Raw genomic sequence first — 26893 nt, 5'->3', positions numbered from 1 at the left:
TCTCTGGTTTGAGTTACCTCCCTTTGTGAAACGGAAAACTCAGAGTTTCCTTCATTTCAGGCTTAACAAACTCGGAGTTTTCACTAAACCTGCTTTGTGAAACGGGCCCCTGGTGGCAGTGAGCTGTTTTACTGTGTATATATACTGTTTGTAAAAGAACAAGATAACAAAATGTTCAACACACATTTTAAAGTAACTGACATTTGCCCCTTTTAATTCAGAGTATTGCTGCTGGTGGTCATCTATTAACAATATCAACACTGCTGCCAAAGGCAGGCTCAGAGCTGCCATTCAGAATACAAGAATCATACCTGATACATCTCTGTAAGTCAAAACCAACAGCCTTATATTGCTGAATATATGTATCTATACAATATATATGGGACATATTGGAAGACTAAATTTAATTCTGTTACACAAAGGGTTAGGGTTAAAAACAATGGCTGTGGGAAGGCAAAGCTCAACAGATTCTTGTTGGCATCCATAAAAACCGATGTATATAAAGTAAAAAGCAATCACATGCAACTTTGAGATCAAACAAAATCACAGCGTGATTCAAACTGATGGTTTGAATGTAGCCTTGCACCACATGTTCACATGGTAGAATAACCTGCAGCTGTTTAAACTACAGAGGGCGACAAAACCTCCACATGAAAGTCACCACACTTTAAAGTGACAGACACGTATGTTTGTTTTCTGAGCAAAGTGAGAGAATTGGGATTGTTCAAGCCACTCGGGCCATATTTTTAAAAAAGGCATCTTTTTATTTCTGTGTTGGCCTTCTGTCCACAGTAAGCCGGCATGTTCCTAGAATGAAAACAAAAGCTCTCGGGTGAAAAAGAAACTCCTGAATTGACATTTCAAGATGCAAAAGAGGTGCGTGACCAGCAGATTGGTGTGTTAAATCTCTGCATCATAACCCAAACATACAACTCTATGTAGTGATCCTCACACTGATAAGTATTTATGGAAGGGCTGTTTATTGGAAGCCACTTGTACCCAAGGCCAAAACAAAGATGCATCACCTGGTGTACAGCGCAGACATCCTGGAAGCTGTAAGCCATTAAAAAAAAAAAAAATGTCTTTTAACCCTCTAGGACGAAATCTAATACCCATCATAGCGTCCTGAATTAAACGATTTAAACACAAACCTTATGTGAACATCTCAGATCTCTACCTCCATCTCTGAACCATCATTGCACACAGGGGCCTTACTTTTAAATGTTTTATCTAATCTTTGTCAACTATTGATATCTCCCGTGTTCTCATTTCCATGAAAACAATAAAAACAAAGTGGGAAAAAAAGTTTCATCCTTTACCTCTAAAACCTTTCAACAGTTATTAGTCATCCCACATGCATCAATCAGCACTGTAGCGTTCCTTTTATACACTGGAAAACTGGCTCACTTGTACAAAATACTGTGAGGCCCTGTTTACACCCGGCATCAGCGTACATCTTGGGTGATGCGAGTGCTCGGTACATCAGTTAACATTTGATGCCAAATTTACAAGAAGGCACGAATGATTAAGAAACTGCCATTGCTGTTTTGCCAAGTTTAAGTTTCTCCTCACTCGACAAATGAGGGCATCACTCTGCAGAGCCAGTGTTTGGCTTGTCTGTTGTGGGCTACTGTGGTGCAACATGGCTCAACCATGACTCTGTGGAAGAGGACCTGCTCCCTCTGTAGATATAAAGAGCTCATTCTAAGGTAACTATAACACAATTATGAATATTATACTCCATTTCTGCCACTATAACCCCCTAAATCCTACACACTGGTCCTTTAAGGGAATCTGCAGTTTCTAGTTCCATGGTGAAATCTGCTGAAACAGACGGGAGCGTTCACAAACATCTGCTACTTATCTTGGCAGGTAAGAGTGCAAACATATGATCTGCATTACAGTGAACCAAATGGAAATGAGAGAGTGGGTTTCATGTGTACTTGCACAGAGGATGTCAGGTCCTTCAGTGTGGACCAGGACATACTGCTAAAATAATGTGGCCATATGCGACCCAGACCCCCTCTGAATGTGATCTGAGTGATCGGACCTCAGTGTGTCCCTTGCTGCGTCTTGGGTACCTCCACTTGTGATCACCCAAAACACGTTAATGCCAGGTATAAACGGGGCCTAAGTGAACACAATCATAAGCAAAAGAGAAACAATCCAAATATACAGTACACAAGTTGAAACACCATGCAAACCACAGCGGAGAGTAATGTGATTTAAGTAAAAAAAAAAATCAAGATACTGAGCAAATCAAATGAACTTTAAAAAGGATTTCTCTGACGTAACAGATACCAAACATGATTATAGTCCTACTAGCTCTGTGCAACTCAGTAAATATAACACAGGCCTTAAAGTCATTAGAAGTTAATAAAAGGAAGATGAGATAGATTTATTGGCAACTCAGTCTCCTCCGCAATGAGGTAAGCGCTTCAAGGCTTCCAAGTTCATAATGGCATATATAAATGTATGTCGGGGCATTGAGAAGCTGTGCACCTGTCATGGCAGGATCAGCAGTCTTCTCCCTCCCCTCAGCAGCAAAGCATTAGAACGTTTGTTCACTTCACATTTTTATTAAAAAGTATCCAGGTGGTGTTTGGTGGTGAGGAAGGGTTTTGTTTCCCCTCACAAGAAATTAAAAAAAAAAAAAAAAAAAAAAAAAATCTTAACAGGCTATATTCTGGCCTTAAGTTCAGGGTCGTCTTCTTCATCCCGTCTTCCTGATTCTCTCCGGCATCAGAGGCCTTCTGTCATGAAGTCTCACTGCGTCTAAAATCCAAACAAGTAGAGGGATCAGTGAAGGATGCATTACTTTCAGACAGATTAACAGTGAACACCTCCCTGCAGCCTCTGTACCAACCTGTCCTTGCTGGGGAGTGCCTGGCTGGCCGGGGGCTTGTCCTGTCTGTCCATAGTATGCAGCCTGCTGCCTGTAGTACTCCGCCCAGGCTGCGCTGTAGTCCGGCTGGCCCCCTGATGTGGATGCTGCTCCCCCTGCTGCTCCTGGGGCTGCAGCTGCTGTCCCAGGGACAGAGCCGCCTGCCTGGGCTGGAGGTGAGAGACAAAAGAGACGTGACCCAGTTCACCGCTACATTCAGCAATAGTTCACCTTAGGAAAGAAAAAGTCAGTGAGTCCAGTGGAGAGCAGCTGCTAAAACAAAACCCTATGGTGACTATTATGTAGTACTTTATTGAACTAATATTAGGAATTTGGGATATACTCTGAAGCTCTTACACTGCGTGTCTTACTACATATTTTCTTTTCTGCACAAGCCAAGTGACCAACATCTTCCCTGCTTTCTTGTTGAGAATACATTTGCAGCGCTTGTGCCAAACATCAGCTGTTTAAACCAACAAATCACAAATTTTCGAGTTAACAGAGGGTAAAGTTACAGGTCTTTGGCAGTCTCACCCATCTTCTTGTAGTACTCCTCCCAGGCCTTGGTGTAGTCTGGCTGGCCCCCCGGCGTCTGTGCAGGCTGGGTCTGGTCCCCTGAGGTTTGGGCACCTCCAGCTGGGTTAGCAGGGTACTGGGCTGGCACAGCCCCTGACGGCTGCTGGTAGTACTGAGCGTAGTAGGCCGCCCAGGCTGCGTTGGGGTCATTGGCTGCTGCCTTGCCTAGAAAAGATGCAGGGTGGAGGGGGTGAGGTCCTCATAGGGTGAGGGTGAGCCCCTGCTACTGGCCTGGAGACCGGGCTTGGAGACCAGGGGGGAAACAGAGACAGGGTTAGCCAGAGCTGCTTAAGGTAAAGACATGTGCATCTCATCACAACATTTCCATCAGTGCTCCTGTTGACCTTCCCAGATTTATAAAAAAAAAATAACAATAATAATCCTCATCTGAAATAACTCGGGGGGTTTACAGTAAAACCTACAGCCTGGGATGAAAGTACTGAAGTAGAGATGATGTGTTAATAAAGAGAGCCAGCATGCTAAAATTAGCAAAAATAAACAGTGATCCTTGAAAAGCAGGAGAGGCGGTGCAGTCATAGGTGACTCACTGGGATCATGAGGTGCCTGCGGCTGCCACTGCTGGTAGGTGTTGCTCCAACCCTGAGGGGTGTACTGGTGAGGACCTGGAGGACCGCCACTGAGGAGCGTAGAAATGGTTTATTATTAAAAACCTCTCAGGATCATCACTCTGACATGACGAGAAAGAATCATCTCCTTACATGGTAGGCTACAAAAACAGTTGGACATTAGCTGCAGCTACTCACTGAGGAGGTCCAGGTGCCCCAGGTGGTCCGGGGTTGTATGGGTTGGGGTTGTAGGGGCCCATTGGACCAGCAGGACCTGGTCCACCTGGCCCTGGGCCCACAGGACACAGAGGACCCTGGAACGCATGATATAATCACACATCAAATGAATGTACAAAGAAAAGCTTCAAACTCTCACATTTTGAGGAGCTGGAACAAGTAAATGTTTCCTATTTTTGCTTTAAAAATGACCAAAATTTTCGATTATAACAAGAATTGGCAATTGTTTAAATGAATGTGGCAGCTGTAGATTTAAGTTTCTTAACTGGCCTCAGTACTGTTGCACAATGTATATGTAAGATAATCTGTGCTCATTGGTGTTGAAAACAGTTTCGGTTCTCCTCCATGTAACTAAGAACAAACAAGGTAAGTACCTCAATCTTCTCTTCAATGAGCTGTTTGGCGTGGTCGATCTGCTGCGGTGAACCCCGAATGATGAACAGCTTGAAGTTGGGGTCTCCGTTGGGGGGCGGCTGTCGAGAGATTTCCACAAAGGCCCCCGTCTGCTGGTTTATGGACTTGACGTTCTCTCCTCCCCGGCCAATCACGAGCCCACACTTGTGGGCAGGAATAGAGAAGGTCATTTCCCCTCCAGGGGGACCCCACCCACCCTGTCCCCCACCTCGGCCCCTGTTTCCTGCAGGCATACCAGGAGGACCTGGGGGACCCTGTGGATGGAGGAGAGAGACAGTGTCAGTACTACAGCATAATGTGTGCATACATGTTTAAACTGAATGGAAAGTTGTCTAAGATTTAATTTGAGGGTATCTCTGTGTTTTAATAAGTTTAGATCTACGGATGCAAAGATTACAAAACTCAAAATCTACAAAATCTGCTTCAAGCCTGCTGCCATACTTTTACTGTCATCCACAGCTGATTAATACAATCCTTTATCGGGTCTATTAGTTTGCGAGTGGAAAAAAAGCAGGTTTCAGAGTGTGACAGTTCATGCGTGTCTGAGAAAGAGTGGTCCGTACCCCCTGTCCCTCCTCCCTGACCCTGATGCTCTGCAGCAGGTCGTTGATGATCTGGGCGGCGTGTTCGCAGCGGTCAGGGGGACCACTGATGTGGGCAATCTTATCTGGACCAGTGCCGTCATCTGGAAGAAAGATTTTGATCTGCATTAAGGAATGTTTTTGACAGTAACATTCACTTGTAGTGCTGAACCCATTTGAGCATCAACACCCAACTCTGTAACTCAAGACCTCACAGTTCTCTCACGCGGTCTTGACATTGACAAGAATCTAAATGTACAGTTCATGCAAAATATTACATCAACAAATGTGGACAATGTATTAATATAACCAAAGTCATCACAGGCTCCTACCTTGTTTGAACTGTATCCTAACTCCAGCATCATTCTGGATTTTCTTGATCATCTCTCCATTGCGTCCAATGACCACGCCGACTGAGTGTCGTGGTACTGGGATCTGAATGGAAAACAGATGCTTTTGTAAACTTAGATGGCTCAAAGTCAGCTGATCCCACTCCGAATCTTGCTGCCACACACAAACTCACATCCATGCCTCCTCCCATACGGGAGCCAAAGTCATTTCTTTCACTAAAGCCGCCATGGTCTCTCTCCCTCAGAATCTCCTGCACCATCTCCTGGGCTTGCTGAAAAGGAAAACATGGTGGTTACTGTGCATGGCAACTCAGCAATCACACATTTATTTTGAACTTGATGAGGTGATTTGATAAATGTACCTGAACTTTGTAGGGATCTCCAATGATACGCAGGGGCTTGTCAACGTTGGGTCCCTGAGAGGCATCCTGGATCAGGATCATCTTCACCCCTGCGCGCTCCTGGAATATCGCACAATTGAACATTATGGTACTGTACGTCTACCTGATTGACACCAAAGCTCTATTTTTCTGGCTCCACTTACGGCAGTTTTTCATTTATAAGACAAAAGATAAAGTGAAATCACCACTTTTTACAAAAATACACATCAGTCCAGATGATTGCAATTGCTAAAAGTTCAAAAAGCAACAGCCATGCAATGTACCTGTAGCTGCTTGATGGTCTCCCCTCCCTTGCCAATGACAAGGCCAGCCTTGCCAGCTGGGATCATCATCTCATGCACCGTGCCATTCTGCCCATTGGTCGACTCGTGATAAGAAGGAGGTGTGCCCCTCCCCCGTGACACTATCTCATCCAGCAGCATCTTGGCTTTCCTAGCCGGGGAAGAGCTGACCACTTACTCCACATTCATTTCACCAACACATGTCATCAACCTGATATCATGGCAAGTGACACTGACCTAATATTACATCACATGGTATTTATGAAATGGAGTACTAGATAATTATAGGTAACTTGTGTAAAGATGGCATGAAAGAATAAGGGGCTTCAAACAAAGTGCTGCGCTTCCACAGAAAAAAAAGCCAAAAAGTCAATTTGCATGAAGTCTGAAACTTACTGTATGGAGTCAAGGGAACCTGTGAGAGAGACGCTCCTCTCTGGAAGGCCTCCGCTGTCTGGACACACATGAAGAGTACATATGTAACTAAGTTCAACACCAAAAGGAGGATAAAAGAGTAACTATTATAAAAATAGAAAGCTGTGGATGCAGACATTACCTGGAGCTATCTGAACCTTGCAACCTGACTCCTGTTGAATTTTATTGATCTGTTCACCTCCACGGCCAATGACTGAGAACAAAGAGAGAGCAAACTGTGCGTTGTTGGTGGGTCACACTCGCAATAGTGGCATCTATCTGTGTCTTATGCGACACAAACAGAGTGGCATCAATATGTGCTACAGCTGAGTTGGGCTGAACTCACTGAGTCCCACCATGCTGTCGGGTACACTGTACTCCTCTGTGCTGGAGGCGGGCCTGACACCATCAGCAAATGAGATTGGCGAAGAGGGAGAAAGAGGCAACAAATCAGGCAATAGTTGACTTTCTAACTGCATTTTAGCTACAATCTCATAAAAACATAGTAAGCAGTCAACTGAAAGCTCTGAGATCTCACCTTTGTTGTGCAAGAGCAGCTAGCTGTGCACCAATAGCTGAGATGGGACATCAACAGAAAGAAACAGAGTGAGAAAGCAGAGCGAGGGAGAGGTTTTGGATTACTGACGGACTGTGAGGCACAGACAGAGGAGGCACGTGGACATACAAGGGTAAAGAGGCAAACTGATGAAACAGAAACACCGTACAACTGGAAATCTATTAACATCACAAAAAAAATCAGACAGCATAAAATAGCAGGATGAACTCACACAGTGCTTTGGCTGAATCCAAGTCACTTTGTGCAGCCAGTTTCTTGCTCTCTGGTTCATCTGTCAGGTGAAGATACGACAGATATCCACTGTAACTGGGTGTGTGTTTGAGGTGTTTGTGAGATCTGAATACCTTCTGCAATTAGGTGCAATGTGAACGGAGCAAGAGTACATGAATGAGCCGCAGTCACCGTACCTGCATCCTCCAGCTGTCGTTTCTGTGCAGTGAAGGGAAAGCCATCTGATGGAGTGCTGTTGTTCAGGGGAGGTCCAGCATCGCCCCCGATCTTAGCTGCAATCTGAATCACAGGCGTAAAATTCACCATGACAATAGAGAAAAACAATGAGTGTTCTGCTCTGCCCCTAATGTGCCCACATATTAACACCCATGTATAAGTTACATGGTCCGTGCAGTCTCCAGCAATACCTGCATGACTGTACATTGCAGTATATTACTGTACAGATTGTAAAGTATGCATTGAGCACCTTTAAAATACAGAATAGTGGCTGCTGTAGAACTGGATTCTATAATAAAGTAATCTATCCATCAATCTGGCCTGGGAGATCCAACATTATAATATGGATATCACAAGACAGGGCACAGTGGCTATTACATAGGATTCTGGTTATTAAATACACTGATGCACTGGTGCCTTACTTTATTTATTTATATATTTATTCATTTTAGCATCACACCTGCATTACTTAACATTAACACTTTAACATCAACCATCCCCACAGGTAATTTGAACTCACTAAACTCATACTGTCTTACCATGACGTCGTCTCTTCGTTGAGTTAGATGACATAATTAAAATCCTGTAAATTTCCATTTTGTCTAACGTTATAATGCACAGCTCACACTGTGGGTTTGTTGGGGAACACACGTAGTATTTTAGCTAGCTAATGTACAAGCAGCAGTGACATGACGTAACTAGCTTAATTGCACTATTACGAACACCGCTGACTCGGACACATGTGTGGATATAAAACATTAATTCTCCTGTGTCAAACTGTGTCAACCATGTTAGCCCTCAGGCTAACTATTTAGCTTGCCCACCTTCCAAACATGCTCCTGCCTGTCACATCCCTTACCTGCCGGGCCCGCTGCACCGCGTCCGCGAACGCATCTTTTTTGATGCCTCCTGCTCCGTTCCCGAGAGCTGACTGTCCGCCGAGAGGAGCCCCGGATCCGGGTGGCGGCACCGCATTGTACTCCGACATGTTGACCTGAAGACAGGCGAGGGACGGGGAGCGGACAACCGGGATCAGAGCTGCGCAGGAGTGGGAAGGAAAGTCAAGTAACTGACGGGGCAAGAAAAGCGCCGGAGACACGACGGCGGCCGGGAAGGTTCATTCGCGTTAGTATTAGTCTGTGTGTAATCGCTAAAAATAATGTACGTCACTGGGGAAAATGTTACAGTTCATCAGTATTTGCTTTGATTAGACGTTGTTTAAGTTACAGTTTTTGCATACCAAACGTTTCTGTTTCTGTTTGCTTTCAAACAGGTGATTTAATGTAGCATCTTAATGCAATACATTTCGCAGAACTTCATAGCTGGTTGAATAAAACAGTACCCCAGATCATGTCTCCTGATAGTTATTAGATTTTAATGAAGAGGAAGTGTTAGGTTTAACCATAGTATGACAATACAGTATGGTCACACCTCCAACTTTCACTTGTGATAGGGTCACTTTACACCTACAATACATTGATATTTCTTTTTTTTTTAATTTCCATATCCTTCATACAATTAAACATTTCTAGACTGATGCAACATGGTAGAATTGTTAGATTATCATCAAATTAGAACCATGTATTTGCACTTCTTGTTTGCCACTTTTTACAGTATTTTTAGTATGCTTTACAATCCAGTAAAGTATAAACCTGAGCAACAAGGTTTTCTTTGTTGATCTCACTGCTCTATTGTTTCCACTCCAAAAATTATTACTCACAAACCTCTTTTCCACAGACTTACAGCAAGAGGTAAATGTTATAACCACAAGGATCAATCCTGTAAATTTGGATTCATATCAGACTTGAGTTTTGAAGGGGGTGTTCCGAGAAAATAAGAAAGAAAAAAAAAAAAAAGAATATGGATATGGCATTATTGTTGCTGTAACAAAAATTACAAATACATTTAATCTCCTGGCTCACTATTTGGAAACTAAGCATTTGTGAGTTGTGAGTCTTTTGAGTAATACAGATAGTTACAACACTGTTTCCCAGGTCACCAGGTCAATGTGTCACTTTGGTGGTGCAAGGTTTGGTAAAACCTGCTACACAATTCCCTCATGCCCATGAACATCACTGAGACTGACATGGGTCATGATATTAATATTATGTTGTTGATGACACTGTCAGTCACTAACAAACAATCTTGTCAGGTCAAGTACACAGTCAACCTGTACAAAACAATGAAGTAACACATTTTCAAGTAAGCCACCTGCAGTTACTGGATGCTCATTTATAACAATTATATCTTTGTGAAACAATTATCATTTCAATTTGTAATTTTGGCATGCTTGTATTAAAAACTCTCATAGGGTTCAGATAACTGAAAACGGTTAATAACAGTGTTTATTGTGTTCATTGTAAGTTAGATTTATCTTAGCAAATATTTCCCTTCGTGTAAAGTTCATGTATTAATAAATATGTCATGAAAAAGTTCACATTTGTGATCTGTAGTAATATCAGTGAAAATGTCATGTTGAATTGGCGCAGCCAGTAGAGGCCGCTGTCATTTTTTGTTCTCCATGAAATGCGACACCATGCGCCATCTTTGTTATGGGCGAACGACGTTATGAGATGACGTAAGCATTTTCTTTTCTTGTGATTGGTGGAATTCAGTGATGCCAAAGGTCGCGTGTATTTGGCGCTCTTCATTCACGTCCAGTCTGGCGCGTTTTTGAAAGCGCAACATACGCCATAAACATGTATTTTGAATTCGTACTTGGGACAGTTTGGACACTATCGGCGTAACGATTTTCCCTTTCGTTCATATATCTGTGGCTGACAGGTGGAGAATGTTTGGACCACTTTTGGGACTGCTGATGAGCGAGGCTGCTCTGAAAGTAGCATCGAGCCAAATCAGCTAGCTTGTTGTTTTACAGTGAAATTTATGTGTGGTGGCAACAGACAGTTCTCCTCACACAATGAACTTTGCCTCTTGTTCATTCACACACACGGACAAGTGAATAAGGAAAGTCTCTGAAGTTGTAACCTAACGTCAGCAAGTGACTGGTTCAGCATTGACGGTGAGTGTTTTTCTCGACCTTTGTTTTTCCCGTCTGTCGTGATGCGTACAAGTGAAAGATACTGAGCGCCGTGTCAGCAATAACATACATTTCAAGCTACTCACTGTCCCATCGACTGCTAAAGTACATTTCCTTGTTTAAAACAGTAAGAGACAATGAGTGTTATGTTTTCAACACCAGCGTTAAAGCATGCCAACCCTGAAGATAATTGTTGTGGAACTTTTGCCTTCGTTCAATAACTCTGCTAAAGAGAGACAGGAAAGAAGGGGAGACAAAGGTGAATGTGACGGAGCTTCCCAGCTGGAACTGATCCGGCGCTTAAACCACTGAACCAACAATTAATATTGATTTACTGCTGTTTCAGACCTCAGTGTGCGTAACAGTGTTTCCTTTTGCTTTAGTTCTCTTCAAATGATGGCTGGTGTTGTGGCTATGGCATCTGTCATTGAGGACTTTGACACTCAGGTATTTTTGTCACACTAATTTGGGCTATGTAGCGCATGCAGAAGCTGCTACAAAAGTGTTTTTCTTCAATGATAAGCATTCTCATATCTGATTAACTTTGTCACTCCTTTTACAGCCATGCAAGAAACCTCGCAAAAATGGTGGCAGCCCTGTGGTCAAGACAATCACAAACTATTTCTCACCTGTGCCCAAGCCTGTGGAGAAGCCCTTTTCTCCTCCCCGCACCAACAACATTATGGACTACTTTAGCCGAAAGGCTCCGTCCTCTAAAGAAAAGACCAGCTCACCAGAACAGTTAAAAGAGAACTGCCAGCTTGCAGAAAAACACACCAGCTTAGGGGTGGCAACGAAACAGCTGTCTCAGAAACGGAGTAGAAAGGCCAGCAAAGCTGTCAGGAAACTTGTGGAGGCTGACACTGTTGGCTCCACAGTGGAGGAGAGCTGCCTGATCCTAGAAGAACCACATGATAACGGACACTCAGCAGAAGCAGTAAGGAGCTGCGGTGTTCTTGGCAGTGATCCAGCATCCCTGGTGGTCCAGCTTAGTGCTGAGGCTTGTGTTACTGCAGGAATGGAAGAGAGCAATCCAGCTAAGACTGACAGTGAAAAAGATGACCATCATGAAGATGATTCCAAATGTGGAAACAATGTCAAACTTCAACCAGATTTGAAGGGTATTGAATTATCTCCGATTGTACCTTCAAAATCTAAAGCAAAACAGATTAAAACTGCGGCACGAAATTCTAGGAAGAAGCAGCAACAAGAAGCAAAGCATACAGAACCAGAGGAGAAAGAGACCGAGAGTTCCTTGTGTGATGTTAGTATGGAGGTCAATGTGGATGAGGCCTCTCAGTTAAACAGGAGCACAGTCACAATCTCTTTTGAGGAATTTGTGAGGAGTCAGAGCCAGGACAGGGATGAAGATGACATAGATAAGCAGGGCAAGGAAGATGAAAGTAAAATCACAATAGAGGCAGAAGAAATGGACACTGACCAGTTGGACAACCCTAAAGCTGAAGAAAATTTAGGTTGTGAGGAGCCACCTTTTGGAGTCTCACCCCGTACCGTCACCATCCAGGCTGAAGTGCATGTAGCCTCACCCAAACAGGAAGCCAAGGCGGTTGGAAAGTTAGCTTCCATCTTCAACAGGAGAAAAGGGGCTCTGAGCCCTGTGGAGGGACTATTGTCTCCCCATGGCGAGACTGGACACCAACTTCCTTCTAACTCTGTGACTGCCAAGCGGAAATCTAATGTGGTTCTTCAAGAGGAAGATCTAGAGCTGGCTGTGCTTGAGAGTGAATCCACACCCAAATGCAGTGAGGCAGAGAGGAAGCACTTCATGGCTGCCTTCAAACAGCCCAGTTTGGATGGATCCAAAAACAAGCCTGGCAAGAGCCACGGCAAGCAGAAGCAACAGGGAGAGCGGGTTTTGGATGGTGCAGACAAAGTTGCTGAAGAGGACACTGTAATTCCACCCTCTGTTGAGCAGGTCCCTGCGCCCACTCCGGAAAACAAAGTAGCTAAAAAGAAACCAGTTAGAAAAGGCAAAAAAAGAGCTACAGAGGAACAGGAGGCAGTCACTGCCTCACCTGCTGCTACTTCTGTGGAAGAAACAGCAGCCACAGTTGTCGAGGCTGATGATAAAAGAGAGGAGTCTCCCATAACCTCAACTCCCTCCATCCCAGTGGTTAGGAGGTCCAGAAGAGAGGCTGTAGTCAGGCAAGCCATCCCAACAACTCTTATCAGAAAAGCCAGGAAAGACAATTCAAAGGATGCTGGTGCTGCTTTACATGACAGCAGCCCTGCAAATACGTCCACCCCAAAGACGCGCAAGTCAAAACACGGAGTCTTTGTAGCAGAGATGGTGTGCCCACCGGACACAGAACAAAGTCCAATCAGGTGACATATCCACATAATCATATGTTTGATTCTATCACAGTTATTACAGTCTATTATGTTCATTTTTTGGTCAAACTGTTTTAGAGGCGTTGATTCAACTTTGTGATCATTTTTGGGGATGCAGTTTGCGATGCCATTGCTTATGTCTTTCATGCTCTAATTCAAATGTTTTCTTTTTTATCAGGATTAAATTTACTAGAGTCCATAAAAATGTTTCCATGACCAAGGCTGAAGGTGGAAGTGGTATAAACAATTCTTTGACTACTAAAGTGAGTAGGATATAATTCACAGATTGGACAAATAAAACATATTTAAACATCAAAATGATGGGCTGAAGACAACGAAGCACTCATTCATACTCCCACTTTATCTCTTTCAGACATCAAATGACACTAAAAAAAGGAAACAGGCAAAGAAGTTGGTGGAGAAAGCCAGAGTGATCCAGCAGAGTAAAAAAGCTGCTGTCAAGGAGAAGGGCACGTTAAGGCGTTCTGCACGAGCGGAGGCCTCCACCAAGAAGAGCTACTGTGAGGCCGAGGTACAGTTAAAGGCCAACAAAACAGATGACTGACAGTTTTCAGTGTTCATTCATAATTCATCTTCAGGTTGTTTCACTCATTTTTTCCCTCACTATGTGGTTTGTTTTGTCAGGATTCTGTCATCTGCCTGGAGGAGGACCAGACTGCCACTCCTCATACAGCCCCAGAAAAGAGCAAAGCCCAGAAGTCTTTACGCAGTCTAAATGATGTTCTTGGAAAAGTTGCCAAAGAGACCAAGGCTGTCCATGGTAGTCTGTCCCACTCCTAAATCACCATTTACTGTTGAGCACTTTGTTGACATTTCATCTTATGATGATGTATTTTCTTTCTCACAGGCTCCAAAGTGGCCTCGCTGGGCCAAGAAAAGACTGCTCGCAGGGTGTCTGCAGTGATTTCCATCTTTGATGAGAGCAGCTGTGAGGGCTCTGAAAACTCCCAGGATGATGAGCAGTTCAGGGCACGCAGAGAGTTCTTGAAGAGTGGTTTACCCGAGTCCTTCAGGAGACAGATAGCCAAGACGGCTGCCAGCAAGGAGGCGTACTCTCTCTCCTGTTCCTCATTTCAGCCGGTTATACACATGAAGCAGCCACCAAACGGTAGGCTGTTCCTTCATAGTAATTAAAATCAGCTCCACCTTTACAGCTTCAACATTAAAGTCATTAAGGCATTGATAATTCAATTATATAATGTACAGTATTCTGAAATGAGCCATTGTGCATAATGTACTTTTACTGTTGGTACTTAAAACGTGTTTGAGTGCTAATACTTCTGTACGTATGTGAAATTTGTATTTTCATGACTTTGACTTGTAACAGAGTGTTTCTCTTTTTACTTACATAAATAATCTCAGTACCTTACTCACCACTGTCCTCTAATAGGGTTAGATAAATTGTTTTTTAAGTTTATTGATTTGATGGGAAATTAAGAGGAACAAGAGCCCGGAAAAACTTGTTTTTGTTGTGTACTGGCAGATTGCCCTCTTTGGAGTCTACTGTGGCCTGAGTCTTCATTACTGCGTCATCTGAAAGAGCTCTGCCAACCATCCAACCCACTTCCACCTGTTAGTGGCTCCCTTTGTGTGACGACAGAACCAGCACAAAGAGCCTTTTGTGAGCGGGTATGTTCAAATGACTAATGACTTTATTCTCGTAGCACCTGTCCCTCAATGTCCAGGGTCACCAAATTGTTTGTGTTTTTGTGCAATTTGTGGTTGGTAGTGTATTTTGATTATACCATGTATAAATTACCAAACAAATAAAATTTTCTCCATTGAAGGGTTCTGGCTGGAGGCCTGAAATCTCTGAAAGTGTTCGTCAACTTCTGATGGAGGAGGTCAGCACCTCCAACCCTCTTTTCCCTGTTCAGATGTTCATCACTCGCTTCCTGAAGAGACGTGCAGACCACCAGCAGCAGTGCACAGCCTCAGGTCAGTCTTACTGCACTGAAGCAAAAGTAGATATGCTATATTGCAAAACATCAGATTGCAGTAACTCTTGGTAAGCTTGATTTCTTTAATCATTTTAACTGTATTCAGCATTTATATTGTTTGCATCTACAAGAAGAAAGTGCTCATGAGTTTGTAAGTTATCCAAACTGCCCTCAAAGCACAAATATTGCGGCAGTATTTGTATCAGTTAATGCTGACAATCAATTTAAAATGGACTACAGCCAGAAAGTAGAGCATAAAATCTAAATGATTCTCAACATCATTTGCATGTTACCTGCTAGGACCAGAGGATGTAACCAGACCCACAAGCACCACACTGCCAGCAGAACCAGTAGGAGGGAAGAGGAAGAGGACGGATGGTGAAGGGGAAGTGACAGTGAAGGTGGCTAAGAAACAACGGACCAGTTCCTCAGAAGAGAAAATTTCCACAGCTGAGCCTGAGTCAACAAAAAAGGGAGGTTGTACGAGACGAACTCGGAGATCCAGGCTAGAGCAGGAGGAAAATGAGGAAGCCAAGCCTTCTGTCAAAGCTGCTCCCATCCCGTCTGAAGAAGACTGTGTTGTTGTGCATGATGACTTGATTTTTGGAGAGGACACTGGAAAAGGTAACGAATTGAGTGTGCTTAATCGCCTGATTTTATTTTATCTCTTTTTTATTATAACACTCTATGAATTGGGATCAGCAGACAATATATCATCCAATTAGGAAACTGCCATAATGACATCAGATGTTTTTAAACTTACCCTCCAGTATTTGCTTTTGTCATTATCAATGCCACAGGTGATTGGCTCTGTTAGTGAAGGCAAACTGAGAAGTAAAGATTTAGTGCATGAAGTGGAGTACTGATAATGGAGTTGCTGTCATTGACTCCACCACAACAATGTGTAATTATCTTAAAAGCCACCCATGAGAAAAAAACACCTACCAAACTGGCATAACAACTAATGGTATGCTAGCAAGAGATCATTGGTGCCATCATTGCTTACATATTTGCTCTACTCATGAAGTTAGTGTCTGTAAACTTGATTGGTTCTTATGTTTTGTCACATAGCAAATATTTAAAGCCTCCAACTCAGTCTTAAGCTTGTTCTACAGATGTGAAGGAGGATGTGTTATGGACAGACAAATATCAACCTCAGCACTCCAGCGACATCATCGGCAACGCTGCCTCAGTTAGGAGGCTGCACAGGTGAGGAACTAGAACTGCTTTGATTTCACTGAACCTCTCTTAGTCCATTATGCAAATTTGCATCCTAAATCAGGAACAGGGGGTTGAATGTTTCATGTTTTTTTAATTTTATTTTTTTCATACAGCTGGCTAAAGGAATGGAAACTCCGCGCAGACCGAGAAGAGAGAAAAAAGCTGAAAGACAAGAAACGAGAGGAAGACAGCAATGGTGGGAGATTAGAAAAACACAAACTTTTTTTCCCTTCATAACTGCCTCTGCTGTGCTTGTTTTGACTGCATGGTGGCTCTTTGTGTTCAGACTCAGACTGGGACTGTGGAGAAGAGGACTCCCAGGATGGGGAGGACATGTTGTGTAATACAATGCTCATCACAGGACCCACTGGAGTTGGAAAGACAGCTGCAGTCTATGCTTGTGCCCAGGAGCTTGGCTTTAAGGTACAAAAGCTTCGAGGTACACATCCGTAACATTTGTGTGGGATTCAGCGCCCTCATTTTCTACCTTCCCTCTGGTCTCCCAAGGTGTTTGAGGTGAATGCTTCTTCTCAGCGGAGTGGTCGCCTAATTCTGTCCCAGCTGAAGGAAGCCACTCAGTCACACCAGGTGGACAGTCAGGGGGTCAACGCCCACAAACCCACCTACTTCAACAGTTACGGCACAAGCAGCAGCGCTGGCGCTCTCCGGCCTGGATCCTCTCCCAGTATGTACAGAGCTGACACTGAGAGCATTGTTTCCAATGAGTTGCTGGCTTGTGTTTTATGCACATTTTGTATATGGTTGTACACCGTAGAAATATTCCAAAATGAACGCAGACCGTTGCAAATTGACTGTTTTCTTCATCTTCTAGGAAAAATTAACTCTCCTCGGAGGGTGGTTTCATCTCCTAGGAAACATCCCCAGTCCCCCAGAGGTGCCAAAAGAGGAGCCCTGGCCCCCACCTCTTTAGCCAACTTCTTCAAAATGGGGCGACCCACCAACAAGGAGACACCTAACACTAAGAAGACTGAACAAATGGGTAACTCCACCCTCAGTGTGTCGATTTTTTAATTAACACAATAACCTTCATGGAAAGTTTTCCTATATATATTTTTGTCTGTCTCCCTCATCTCTTCATACAGCTGCTTCCAAGAAAGTCATAAAAGCAAATGAGTGTGTCAGTAAGCACAAAGACCCTGCAGTCAAATCACCGACGGAGAAAACCAGCGAAGATCAGAGCAAGAAGACCGCCACCTCGCTTATCCTGTTTGAAGAAGTGGATGTTATTTTCGATGATGACTCAGGGTTTCTAGCTGCCATCAAGACGTTTATGACCACTACCAAGAGGCCAGTCATCCTCACCACCAGCGGTGAGTAGAAAGTGGAAGGTCAAAGGCACTGTCTTCCAGTCTGGCTGTGTTCATTTTATTTGCTTTATGTACTTTATACTCTGTGTCTGGTCTTTCTGGTTTAAATGAAATCTTGTGTGTTTTATAGATCCTGCGTTCAGCACCATGTTTGATGGCAACTTTGAAGAGATCCATTTCAAAACACCCTCAATGGTGAGTGGATGATTTCTTAACATACACATTTTTCTGCCTAGTCCACACGTACATGGGTAACAGACTTTTCTGTTGATTTTGGTCTTTAGTCCACACACAAATGCAGTTTTTTGGTCACTGAAAAAGGAGCTTTTGAAAAACTGGACTTCAGTTACCAGAAGCACATTTTTTGGTCATCGGTCAGCTTTTGTCCTTCTCTCCCTGCTGCAGTTGGATGTGAGCAGTTTCCTGCAGCTGTTGTGTCTGGCAGAGGACATGCGGACAGACCAACGGGACGTCAAGTCTCTGCTTCGACTCAACGGCTGTGATATCAGGCAGAGTTTACTGCAGCTGCAGTTCTGGACTCGCAGCGGAGGAGGCCGCTACATAACCAGGCCACTGACACACACCGGCAAGAAAGGTGAGGAAATGAGCTGGAGGAAGTTCACTTTTGACTATATTTTTATTACTGTCTCATATTTGTTTTGTCATTAGTTAAAGCACTTTGTAACTGCTACTATTATAACACACCATTAACCTAAATAGTATTTTCCCTTCATTTATTAAAAAGCTGAACTTAAGTCAGAGACTGAAGAGGCAGCTGCTCTGTCTGTGTGCACAGTGACTGACCCATCCACCCCCCCTCCCTGTGACACCGGCTGCACCGACAGCATGCTGGGCCTGCTGAATGTTCAACCTGAGAGAGACATTTGGGACCTGCTCAGGGTAAACTCTTCATTTACCACATGCTCTCACAGTGTGGGGTTTTATCTTATCTTCATATTGTACTTGGTTTAAGATATTGATGGGGTATGTGTTGTCAACAGAGCCGGAGTCCGGTGAAGGAGGCGTTGTGCTGGGAGCTGCTGGTAAACAGCAGGCGTCAAGGAGTCGACCTGCTCTATTCCAACATGGAGACACTCTTACATCTACCACTCACACAGTTGACTACCTCCACCTACAAACCTGAGCAATCTGTGTCTGTATCACAAGACCACCCTTCTGTTAATCCAAAAGAGCTGCCGTCCACCTGTCCGCAGTTTGACATGCTGCCATCTCATAACAGGTTATTACACACAGCAGAATCGGCGGATTGCTCGGACGATGGCAGTCCAGTCAAAATGTCAAACACAATGAGAAAGACCAAGAGGCGGCACCGTCTCCCTGACCACGATGGACTGCACTCTGACTCGGACTCAGAAGACAGCTTTCTATCTCTCCGCAAGCTGCAGGGTGCTCCTCAGGTGAAGGAGGAAGTCAGAGAGAGTCTATTTTCACAGACGGTGAAGAGGAAGCCACTGACTTCTGAGGAGCGGCTGAAAAGTGTCCCAGTCTCCCAGTGTCTAGAATCAATAGCTGACTTCTTAGACAATATGTCCTACATGGACTCCTCTTTGCTTACTCCTCCAGAGAGAGGTGACAATCCCAGAACATTACAAGTCAGTGCTGCAGTGAAAGATGGGATGACAGATGAGTCAAGGGTTGAAATTGACGGAGGGAGCTGGGTGAGAGGAGAGCGTGCCTTGGAGATCCTGGCTGCTGTGGAGGCTCTGAGCTTCCACAAGTGTCGGGTTTCAGTAACGGAGGCCTGGGACAAAGCCCAACAACTAGAAGGGGAGCTGGGAAAGGAGGCTGCAGCAGAGCTCACCCTCCCTGTTGCCGCCCATCGAGAAGGTTACAGCTTCACTCAGGATGGCCCCTGTCAACCACAGTGAGTCTTACTCATCTTTTTCAACATAATGTTATCAACTTCCTGCACTGTGACCCAGTCCCAATAATATTGGTCACAGAAGTAATAAACTATAACTCTGACCTGTTTAGCCAAAGTTAGATATGTTCAAAGAAAGTTAATGCATTTTGATATGTTCCAGGCTGGTCCAGCGGAGGAGAGAAGTGATGGAGAGTCTGACGTTCAGAGGAGTCTTTGGGACTCTGTGCAACAGACCAGCAGCTGCTCTGGACTACTTGCCAGCCTTACGCACCATCTGCAGATCAGAGCAGCTTAAGGAGCAGGGCAAGGTTAAACGAAGGTGAGCATGCAGGGGTAAAAAGTTGTTAAGTCTTTACAGGCAGCCAGTGTTTTGTTTTTGTTTCAACACCAAGCGCATATGACTGACAGGCTACAAGTAAACTTGTTAAAGTGTAAACTGAATTTGAATTTTGTGCAACTTCAGTCTGTTGCAACGGGTCTGCAGAAAACTAAGCTGTGTTTCCTTCTCCAGGTTCCTGCACTACCTCGACGCAATCCAAGTAGGTCTTGATAAAAGCACTCTACAGCACCTTGCTGAAGATTTCCCCTAAGCCATAGAGGAGATCAGATGTGTCCTCATGACCGTACAGAGGCCTTAAATAAAAAGTGGCTTTAAAGTGATCACACTTTTAAGGTCTGGCTATTAAATTGAAAGAAGGACCATGTTTACAGGTTGTGTTGTGGCATAAGGCCAAATCATCAGACAACAGTAGAAGTCAGCGTTGGCCTGGTGTCTCTTGGTGATCCTGACCTTGGCATGAGCTGAGGTGTCTAGCCGGTCAGAGGTGTGTGTACACAAAGGACTCCGGTGAAGCTCCCACGTATTTTTTCAAAGATGGAAATGATGGAATCACTGAACCAGAAACGGCTTTCTCACCACAGCTTACTAACCTCAGATGTTCTCTGATTCAGCACAGTTTGGTGCTTTCAAAGGATGCACTAAAGATTACTACTTTGTATGATTTTTGTAATATTATGTTGTGCTGCAGTGTGCAGGGTTTTTTTTTTTTTTTTTGTACAGTAGTGTTTAATACAGTGAAGTCTTGTGTATCAGTATGCTTTGCATTTTGCAAAGTGTTTTTATCAAGTAGACATTGCTTTTTAGGAGCAAGTATGTATCATTAATGATTTGTAAGAGATTTAAATGTAAAATAGTATTTTCCTCTGCATTTGTAAAGGCTGTATGTCATTCTCCACACAAAGTACTGTTGGTGCACGTGGGATCCTGTTTCTGTTCATCAAACGCAGGCAGCTTTTCACAGGAAGTTAAATTCACTTTCACATTGTACACATCTTTTAACTTTTTTGTTTTCTTTAGGTATTCACAGTGGGTTTTGTTGTGACCAAATAAAGGTTTATCACAACCAAATAAATAAATCGTTGCACCGTGTATGTGTTCATTTCCATCCTGACCTCAGTGTGACTGGTGGTGTATAGCAGAGCATGAAGTGATGGCTGTTTATGTTCAGTGCATTGAAAATGCCTTTGCCCCACTGCACAGTGGCTAGACTGGTTTCAGGTGAGACTGTTATGAAAGGCGTGAATGAATACCTCGTCAGCGCTTGTGTTTGGAGGCAGAAAGGTAGGTTGTTACAAAATGCCCGGTGACCAAACACGATTCATTGTTTCCTCCGTTGCCGCCGCAGAGGGAGGTCCCGCGCCTGCTTTGTGTTGTGACATCCAAAACACCAAGTTCCAGTTTTCAAATGGACATTTTGCATTTCCCCCTGTGTGAAGCTTTGTGAACACCATGTTTAGTGTCGACAGCGGGATTCATCGCCGTATGAGAAGAGACCCTAATTTTGCACCGAAATGGCAAACCGTGAACGCAACAAAAAGATTTTACTGGAACTGGTGAAGCAGCCGGACAACAGCCGGTGCGCCGACTGCGGCGCGCCAGGTAAGCAGCATGTCCAAGTCCGTCACTGGTAATGGAAGAACTAAAACTTAAGCTGGATTCACGTGTACGGCTTTTTTCAAAGCTTATTCCAGATTTGTTTTTTATCAGAGACTCTTCTACCCCATTGTTAGCAGCGCAAAGATAATCAGATTTACTTTCTCTTCTTAGATTGATGAGGTTTTTTTTTTTTTTTTACATGATAAAATATCGTCTAAGTGTTATATATAAGTGTTTTATATATGAAATGAATGTAATTGTTTTTCTAATGAACAGCTGGTTCAACAGACTTTGGCAAGCAAGGCCGGTTATCAACCCGGGAGAGTGGGCAACTAACCCGGTCCCCTGACAGGCCCATTTACTGTTGTGGTAGTTTGATAATACTTTTTTATAGGAATATTCACTCATCAACTGATGCATGATGCCAAATTGTGTGATAAACGCCTTAAGGAAAGCCTCTGTGACAAAATGTAGTTTTAAGGTGATGTTATGCTCTCATGGTGAATATTCCTAAATTCTTTTTTGTTACGCCAAATACACAACTTCGACTTCATAATATTCCAACATAGGAATACAGTGACCATGGCAGGTAGAGTGGGAGGAAAGGGGGGGTAAATTGGAGGTCCACATGTTGGATATCATGGCCTTGAGGGCAAGGTGTTGCATTTGAATCCCACCTCTTCTGCACAACACAGATCCAGACTGGGCATCTTACAAGCTGGGTGTGTTTGTGTGTCTGAATTGCTCTGGCGTCCATCGCAGCCTGTCCAGCCGGGTCAAATCCATAAAGCTGGATTTCTGGGAGGATGAGCTTGTGGAGGTATGGACATTTTTTTTTCATGTTATTATTTCTTTGATAACATATTAGCTCTTTGGGTGGAAGGACGAATTGGCTGTGCCCGTGTGTAATCTTTATGTGTGTCATTTTGGGACCCTCACAGGTCATGAAAATCAATGGCAATGCCAGCGCCCAAGCTTTGTATGAGAAAGCTGTTCCACCGTACTACTTTCGGCCCCAGGAAAATGACTGTGTGTAAGTATTTCTCCAGAATCTTGTCATTCTTCCGAAAACTGTGTTTGTAACTGGCTCATGTCTTCACGTTGGAATGTGTGTTTATCACAATCACAGACTGCTGACTGGGTAGTGGGATAAAAATAGAGAGAAGTACAACTACTGACTGTAGAAGTGAAATATGGATCAATTTGTGCTGCTGGATCAAAATGTTGACTAGCTGCTGTAGAACTGTTTTGCCTGTCTCAGAATATTTATATGTTTGCTGTTGAACCGCAGTGTTTTAAGGGAGCAGTGGATTCGGGCCAAATATGAAAGGATGGAATTCACAGGAGAAACCAAGTATCCACCCATTTCATATACCACAGGTGATTTTTTTGTAACACATGAGTGTACTGTAGAACATGGTGTAAAACTAATATGAAAATATGGTTCCTCTAACACATGCAGAACTGTGCAAGAAAAACCTGTTCTTTGCATGAAGAAACAGGAAGTGAAAACTGTCTGGGTTTTTTCACACTTTGCAAAACGTTTGGCTGTGCTCCCAAAACATACTAACTAACTAAGTAAGTAAGACCTGTGTGTATTGAAGCAACTGACTTATTGGATTTCCTGAACTGAATCCAGGTTTCTATGAGGGGATGCTGTGGAAGAAAGGGAAAGAGAACACACAGTTTCAGAAGAGGAAGTTTGTGCTGTCAGAGAGAGAATTTACCCTTACCTACTACAGCAAGGAAAATGTGAGTTCCCTGCAGCTCTAGCACAGTTGAACTGCACTCACATAAAAGAACAATGAGCTTTTTAAAACAATTTAAACGTGGAGTTGATATGAATGTCTTGCATGTATGCATGTGTATTGCTTTGAATTGATCTACAGTAGTTCAGTAATTACAATGTTAATGAATCATTGCTGCTTTTTGCTCCGCAAAGACAAAAACTGAGAAAAAGACAAACAAGACTAAGAGCATCTAGCCATGCTCTGCGAGGCTCAGTGGTGCTTTGAGCTAAATGCTTAAGTCTGCATGCAAACATGAACATATGGACAAAGCAGGTATTGTGATTTTAGCAGGTATAATGTTTACCATGTTCACTATCTTAGTTTAGATATTTTAGCAAACTTAATATTTGCTAATTAGCACTAAACACCTACTGATGGCGCTAGAGGAAACATCAGAGGATCGCCAAAATTATTACAGTTCATCTGCTGGGGCTTCCTCTGGAGTAGTTGTCCAGGCATTGCAATAACAACCAAAAATGTCAACCTGCTGCTGCCTCAAGAGATCATCAAAATCATTAAGATTCATCCTCTGAGGACCATGAATGTCTGCACCAAATTTCAGGGTCATGCTGCTTGCAAGGCTAAAAATGAATTTACAAACAGCAAAATGCTAATTAAATCCAGTTGTTTCATTTCTACCAACCATCAAGTGCACATCTATACATTTGTGTTCTAGGAGTCCAAAGGCCCTAAAGCTGTAATCTCCATCAAGGATCTAAACGCCACCTTTCAACCCGAGAAAATTGGTCATCCTCACGGGCTGCAGCTCACCTACCAAGATGACGATCACACCAGGAGCCTCTATGTTTATCACGAGAGTCCTGAGGTGGGACTGCATGATCAACCAAAGTATAAATAACAGTAACCAGCAGTTGTTATGCTGATTGTCATACAGTAGCTTTGGGAAAATGGAGAATCTTAGGGTTTCATCTTTTCCTCTAGGAAATAGTCACGTGGTACAACGCCATCCGTGCTGCTCGCTATGCATACCTGAAGACAGCGTACCCGACTGGAAGTGACGAAGAAGTAGGCCGCAAACCTTCACATCACCAAATAAACTGACAAAATGTTTGCTCATATCCACCTTTCAGGAACTCCAAGATGTTGATACACTGTAAAATACACTCTGAATAGACAACATAAGAGGAACTGAACTTTCACTTTCAGTCATCAGCAATAGAACAGGAACTTGCCTGTTTTCACTTTTACGCTTCAAAGCGTAATACATGTGTGCCTTTGTCTCTTTATCAGCTGATACCAAAGATTACAAGAAATTACCTCAAAGAGGGTTACATGGAAAAGACAGGGCCATTGGTAAGTCATTAAAGAACAAAAAGTTCAGACATATGCAAATACGTGTCCTTACATGAGATTTATTTGTACAATGTGTTATTTGTCAGCACTCAACTGCTACTTTGACTTACGCATGCATCAGCAAAGTCACAGTCATCACCAAAGAGTTACAGCCGTTTGCTCTGCATTTAATTATGTGTTTCTTTTCCTCTTACAGACACAAACACACATATTCAAACATACTTGAACTGCATTTTTTGTAAGAGGTGATTGGCTTGATATAAGGTGGTATTGAAAGGGTGAATCTTTCAGGTAAAGTGTTAATATTACATGTGTTTTTTTTTATATAACAGCAAAAGGAGCCATTCAAAAAGAGGTGGTTTATTTTGGACTCTCAAAAAAGGAAGTTGTTCTACTTCAAAGGCCAGTTGGTGAGGACAAAACCTCTTCTCTATCTAACCTAATGCTGTGCTCTGCTGTAATGATTTGTCAGGCACATCGTTTATCAAGCACTGTAACCACCATTGTGTTTCAATGTTCGTTATTTTGAATGTAGGATGCAGAGGAGTTAGGGGTCATCTTCATCGGCACAGAAAGCAAAGGTTACTCTGTGAAGGAGTGCGTCCCCAAGCATGCTCGGGGAAATAAGTGGAAGTGTGGCGTTATGGTGGAGACGCCCGAGCGACAGTTTGTCTTCATGTGTGAGCAGGAGAGGGAGCAGAGAGAGTGGCTGGATGCCCTCAGACAGGTCCTTCACAGGCCCATGGCACCGCAGGATTATACCAGTAAGCAAGGCTAGAAAATAGTGCAAACATGTCAATGTACAGTGCTTTCTAATATCCACACACACAACCACATACTAGTCATTCCTGTCATGTGAAAACCTCAACTTCAAGCATTTTTGTGTCTATAAGAAGATTCTAATTGGACAGTCAAGGGATCACCAAATTAATTAGCACTCATCCTCTTAGCACCATGGATATCTATACCAAACTTCATGCAAATCAATCCATCAGTTTTCAAGGGATTTCACTGAAAAACAAAAATGTCAACCTCATGGTGGCACCAGAGGAAAAGCAAGGGTAACAACAAAGTCAGTAGTATTCATCCTTTGGGGACCATTAATTTCTGTACAAAATTTATGATAATCTATCCAATAATTGTTGAGGTATTACAGTCTGGACCAATTTAGCAGACTGACCAGTGGATAGAGCCATGCCATGAGCACGCCAAATAAGAAAAAAAGCAAAGTTACTGAGCTATTTGGTTTATCTGCTCCAGATTTTCTTTGCAAAGTTAGTCAGGACAATTCACCTGTCCTCACAAATGTTCATGCTTGCACAAACCTGTACACAGCACCACAGAAAGTTGCCATACTCCACCACTGAATTATGTCTCTTGTTTCTCATTCCAGTTGAAGCCAACATCAAGCATAAAAAATAAACTAAAGGCAGGAGAAGACCACAGCACTTGAAAACACAAAGAACTACTGCAGGGACCATTGTAGGACAGCAGATGAGCAGTCTCCACTGCACTCTATCAGTACTGGATGTTCACAATGTGGCTTCCAGGACTGACTCTCAAGGAAGCATCTTGAAACATGACTCTGCTGATGCTCTGTGCCACAGTGTGGATTAAAGACTTCAATCCACTCCCTTTAACTGACACCAGATCTGATGTTCAATCTTAGACTTCAGAAAGTTTTGCATCATTATGTACAATTACTCTCATGACCAAACATACACCACTCACTAGTGCAGCACTGTTATACTGAAATAGAAGATTGGTTACAATCGCTGCATGTCATTATGGTCTATTTATGATGTTTCTCCATTTTTGTAGTTTTAAATTTCCTAATGAATACGCATATATTTTTCTTTTTTGTACTAAACATATTTTTTGACACTATGCTCAAAAAGAAAAAAATACTTTACTATATACTATTTTTTGATTACATGTGCTTTAAACCATAAATTACATGTGAGGTACATGTTGGACAAAACTAATTTAATTTGAACTTTTTTGCCCCTTTTTCTAGCATGCTCAAAAAGCATTTCTAATTGTCTTGTTTAGCTTGCTTGACTTCGACATCCCATCAGAATTCTACTACAAATGGAACTTGATAAATCACGATTATGTTGCAGTAATAATGTCAATAACTTTGGTGCAACCATTAAGGATATGTTTATTATTATTAACAGAGATTTTCACTGCTCACTGACTCTAAATAAGACTGCTAGTTTTACTGACATTCTGTACAGTAAATTTAAAAAGATCTCAATCTGGGGGATATTTTCACTTCTCAACACTACTATTTTGTTCTCTCTTTTTGATCTAAAATTGCACGTTTGTACAGAAG

General features: G+C 43.0%; 3 protein-coding genes across 6 annotated transcripts; 2 read left to right on the top strand and 1 right to left on the bottom strand.

Moving 5' to 3' along the window:
• Positions 1–959: 959 nt before the first annotated feature.
• LOC143334145 (far upstream element-binding protein 2-like) lies at positions 960–8821 on the bottom strand. Of its 3 annotated transcripts, none has more exons than XR_013078319.1 (18): positions 8588–8817; positions 7689–7791; positions 7493–7552; positions 7243–7279; positions 7051–7103; positions 6847–6918; positions 6687–6744; positions 6273–6456; positions 5971–6069; positions 5782–5880; positions 5591–5693; positions 5241–5362; positions 4638–4931; positions 4225–4340; positions 4009–4097; positions 3419–3703; positions 2867–3054; positions 960–2775 (listed from the first exon to the last, which is right to left on the bottom strand). XR_013078319.1 is itself a non-coding variant. In XM_076752702.1 (18 exons), exons 1-18 carry the CDS (start codon positions 8714–8716, stop codon positions 2767–2769), a joined length of 2007 nt encoding a protein of 668 aa, XP_076608817.1. In that variant the 5' UTR covers positions 8717–8821; the 3' UTR covers positions 960–2766. The 3 variants fall into 3 exon arrangements, 2 of the variants coding, with proteins under 2 accessions (XP_076608817.1, XP_076608816.1); XM_076752702.1 differs by having other exon boundaries at positions 3419–3625; positions 6273–6441; positions 8588–8821; XM_076752701.1 differs by having other exon boundaries at positions 3419–3625; positions 8588–8816.
• Positions 8822–10350: 1529 nt separating this feature from the next.
• Positions 10351–20920, top strand: atad5a (ATPase family AAA domain containing 5a). 2 transcript variants are annotated; one of them, XM_076753637.1, is made up of 22 exons: positions 10351–10750; positions 11152–11215; positions 11331–13114; positions 13299–13383; positions 13494–13652; positions 13766–13901; positions 13989–14249; positions 14625–14770; positions 14929–15079; positions 15382–15705; positions 16197–16290; positions 16416–16498; positions 16589–16725; positions 16810–16987; positions 17135–17302; positions 17406–17633; positions 17761–17825; positions 18036–18225; positions 18427–18530; positions 18632–19515; positions 19676–19834; positions 20027–20920. In XM_076753637.1, exons 2-22 carry the CDS (start codon positions 11162–11164, stop codon positions 20103–20105), a joined length of 5469 nt encoding a protein of 1822 aa, XP_076609752.1. In that variant the 5' UTR covers positions 10351–10750; positions 11152–11161; the 3' UTR covers positions 20106–20920. The 2 variants fall into 2 exon arrangements, with proteins under 2 accessions (XP_076609752.1, XP_076609751.1); XM_076753636.1 differs by having other exon boundaries at positions 18376–18530.
• A 255-nt stretch (positions 20921–21175) lies between these two features.
• On the top strand, positions 21176–26813 carry adap2 (ArfGAP with dual PH domains 2). Its single transcript, XM_076752637.1, has 11 exons — positions 21176–21454; positions 22147–22271; positions 22393–22484; positions 22743–22831; positions 23091–23203; positions 23918–24067; positions 24184–24267; positions 24493–24555; positions 24888–24965; positions 25091–25319; positions 25949–26813. Exons 1-11 carry the CDS (start codon positions 21367–21369, stop codon positions 25975–25977), a joined length of 1140 nt encoding a protein of 379 aa, XP_076608752.1. The 5' UTR covers positions 21176–21366; the 3' UTR covers positions 25978–26813.
• Positions 26814–26893: the final 80 nt, after the last annotated feature.

The sequence above is a fragment of the Chaetodon auriga genome, chromosome 16 (genome assembly GCF_051107435.1).
Source record: "Chaetodon auriga isolate fChaAug3 chromosome 16, fChaAug3.hap1, whole genome shotgun sequence".
NCBI lineage: Eukaryota > Metazoa > Chordata > Actinopteri > Chaetodontiformes > Chaetodontidae > Chaetodon > Chaetodon auriga.
Note: the sequence above shows the minus strand (reverse complement) of the source record. Positions and strands in the feature narration are given on the sequence as shown.

Coding starts and splice junctions, on each gene's coding strand:
- LOC143334145 (XM_076752701.1), bottom strand. CDS start 8,716: ATGTCGGAGTACAATGCGGTGCCGCCACCCGGATCCGGGGCTCCTCTC. Junction 6,919..7,050: donor CGACAGCATGGTGGGACTCA/GTGAGTTCAGCC, acceptor CTTTGTTCTCAG/TCATTGGCCGTGGAGGTGAA. Junction 5,881..5,970: donor GAGATCCCTACAAAGTTCAG/GTACATTTATCA, acceptor TTTCCTTTTCAG/CAAGCCCAGGAGATGGTGCA.
- atad5a (XM_076753636.1), top strand. CDS start 11,162: ATGATGGCTGGTGTTGTGGCTATGGCATCTGTCATTGAGGACTTTGAC. Junction 17,634..17,760: donor AGTCATCCTCACCACCAGCG/GTGAGTAGAAAG, acceptor TGTGTTTTATAG/ATCCTGCGTTCAGCACCATG. Junction 18,531..18,631: donor ACATTTGGGACCTGCTCAGG/GTAAACTCTTCA, acceptor TGTTGTCAACAG/AGCCGGAGTCCGGTGAAGGA.
- adap2 (XM_076752637.1), top strand. CDS start 21,367: ATGGCAAACCGTGAACGCAACAAAAAGATTTTACTGGAACTGGTGAAG. Junction 24,068..24,183: donor TTTATCACGAGAGTCCTGAG/GTGGGACTGCAT, acceptor CTTTTCCTCTAG/GAAATAGTCACGTGGTACAA. Junction 24,966..25,090: donor TCTACTTCAAAGGCCAGTTG/GTGAGGACAAAA, acceptor TTTTGAATGTAG/GATGCAGAGGAGTTAGGGGT.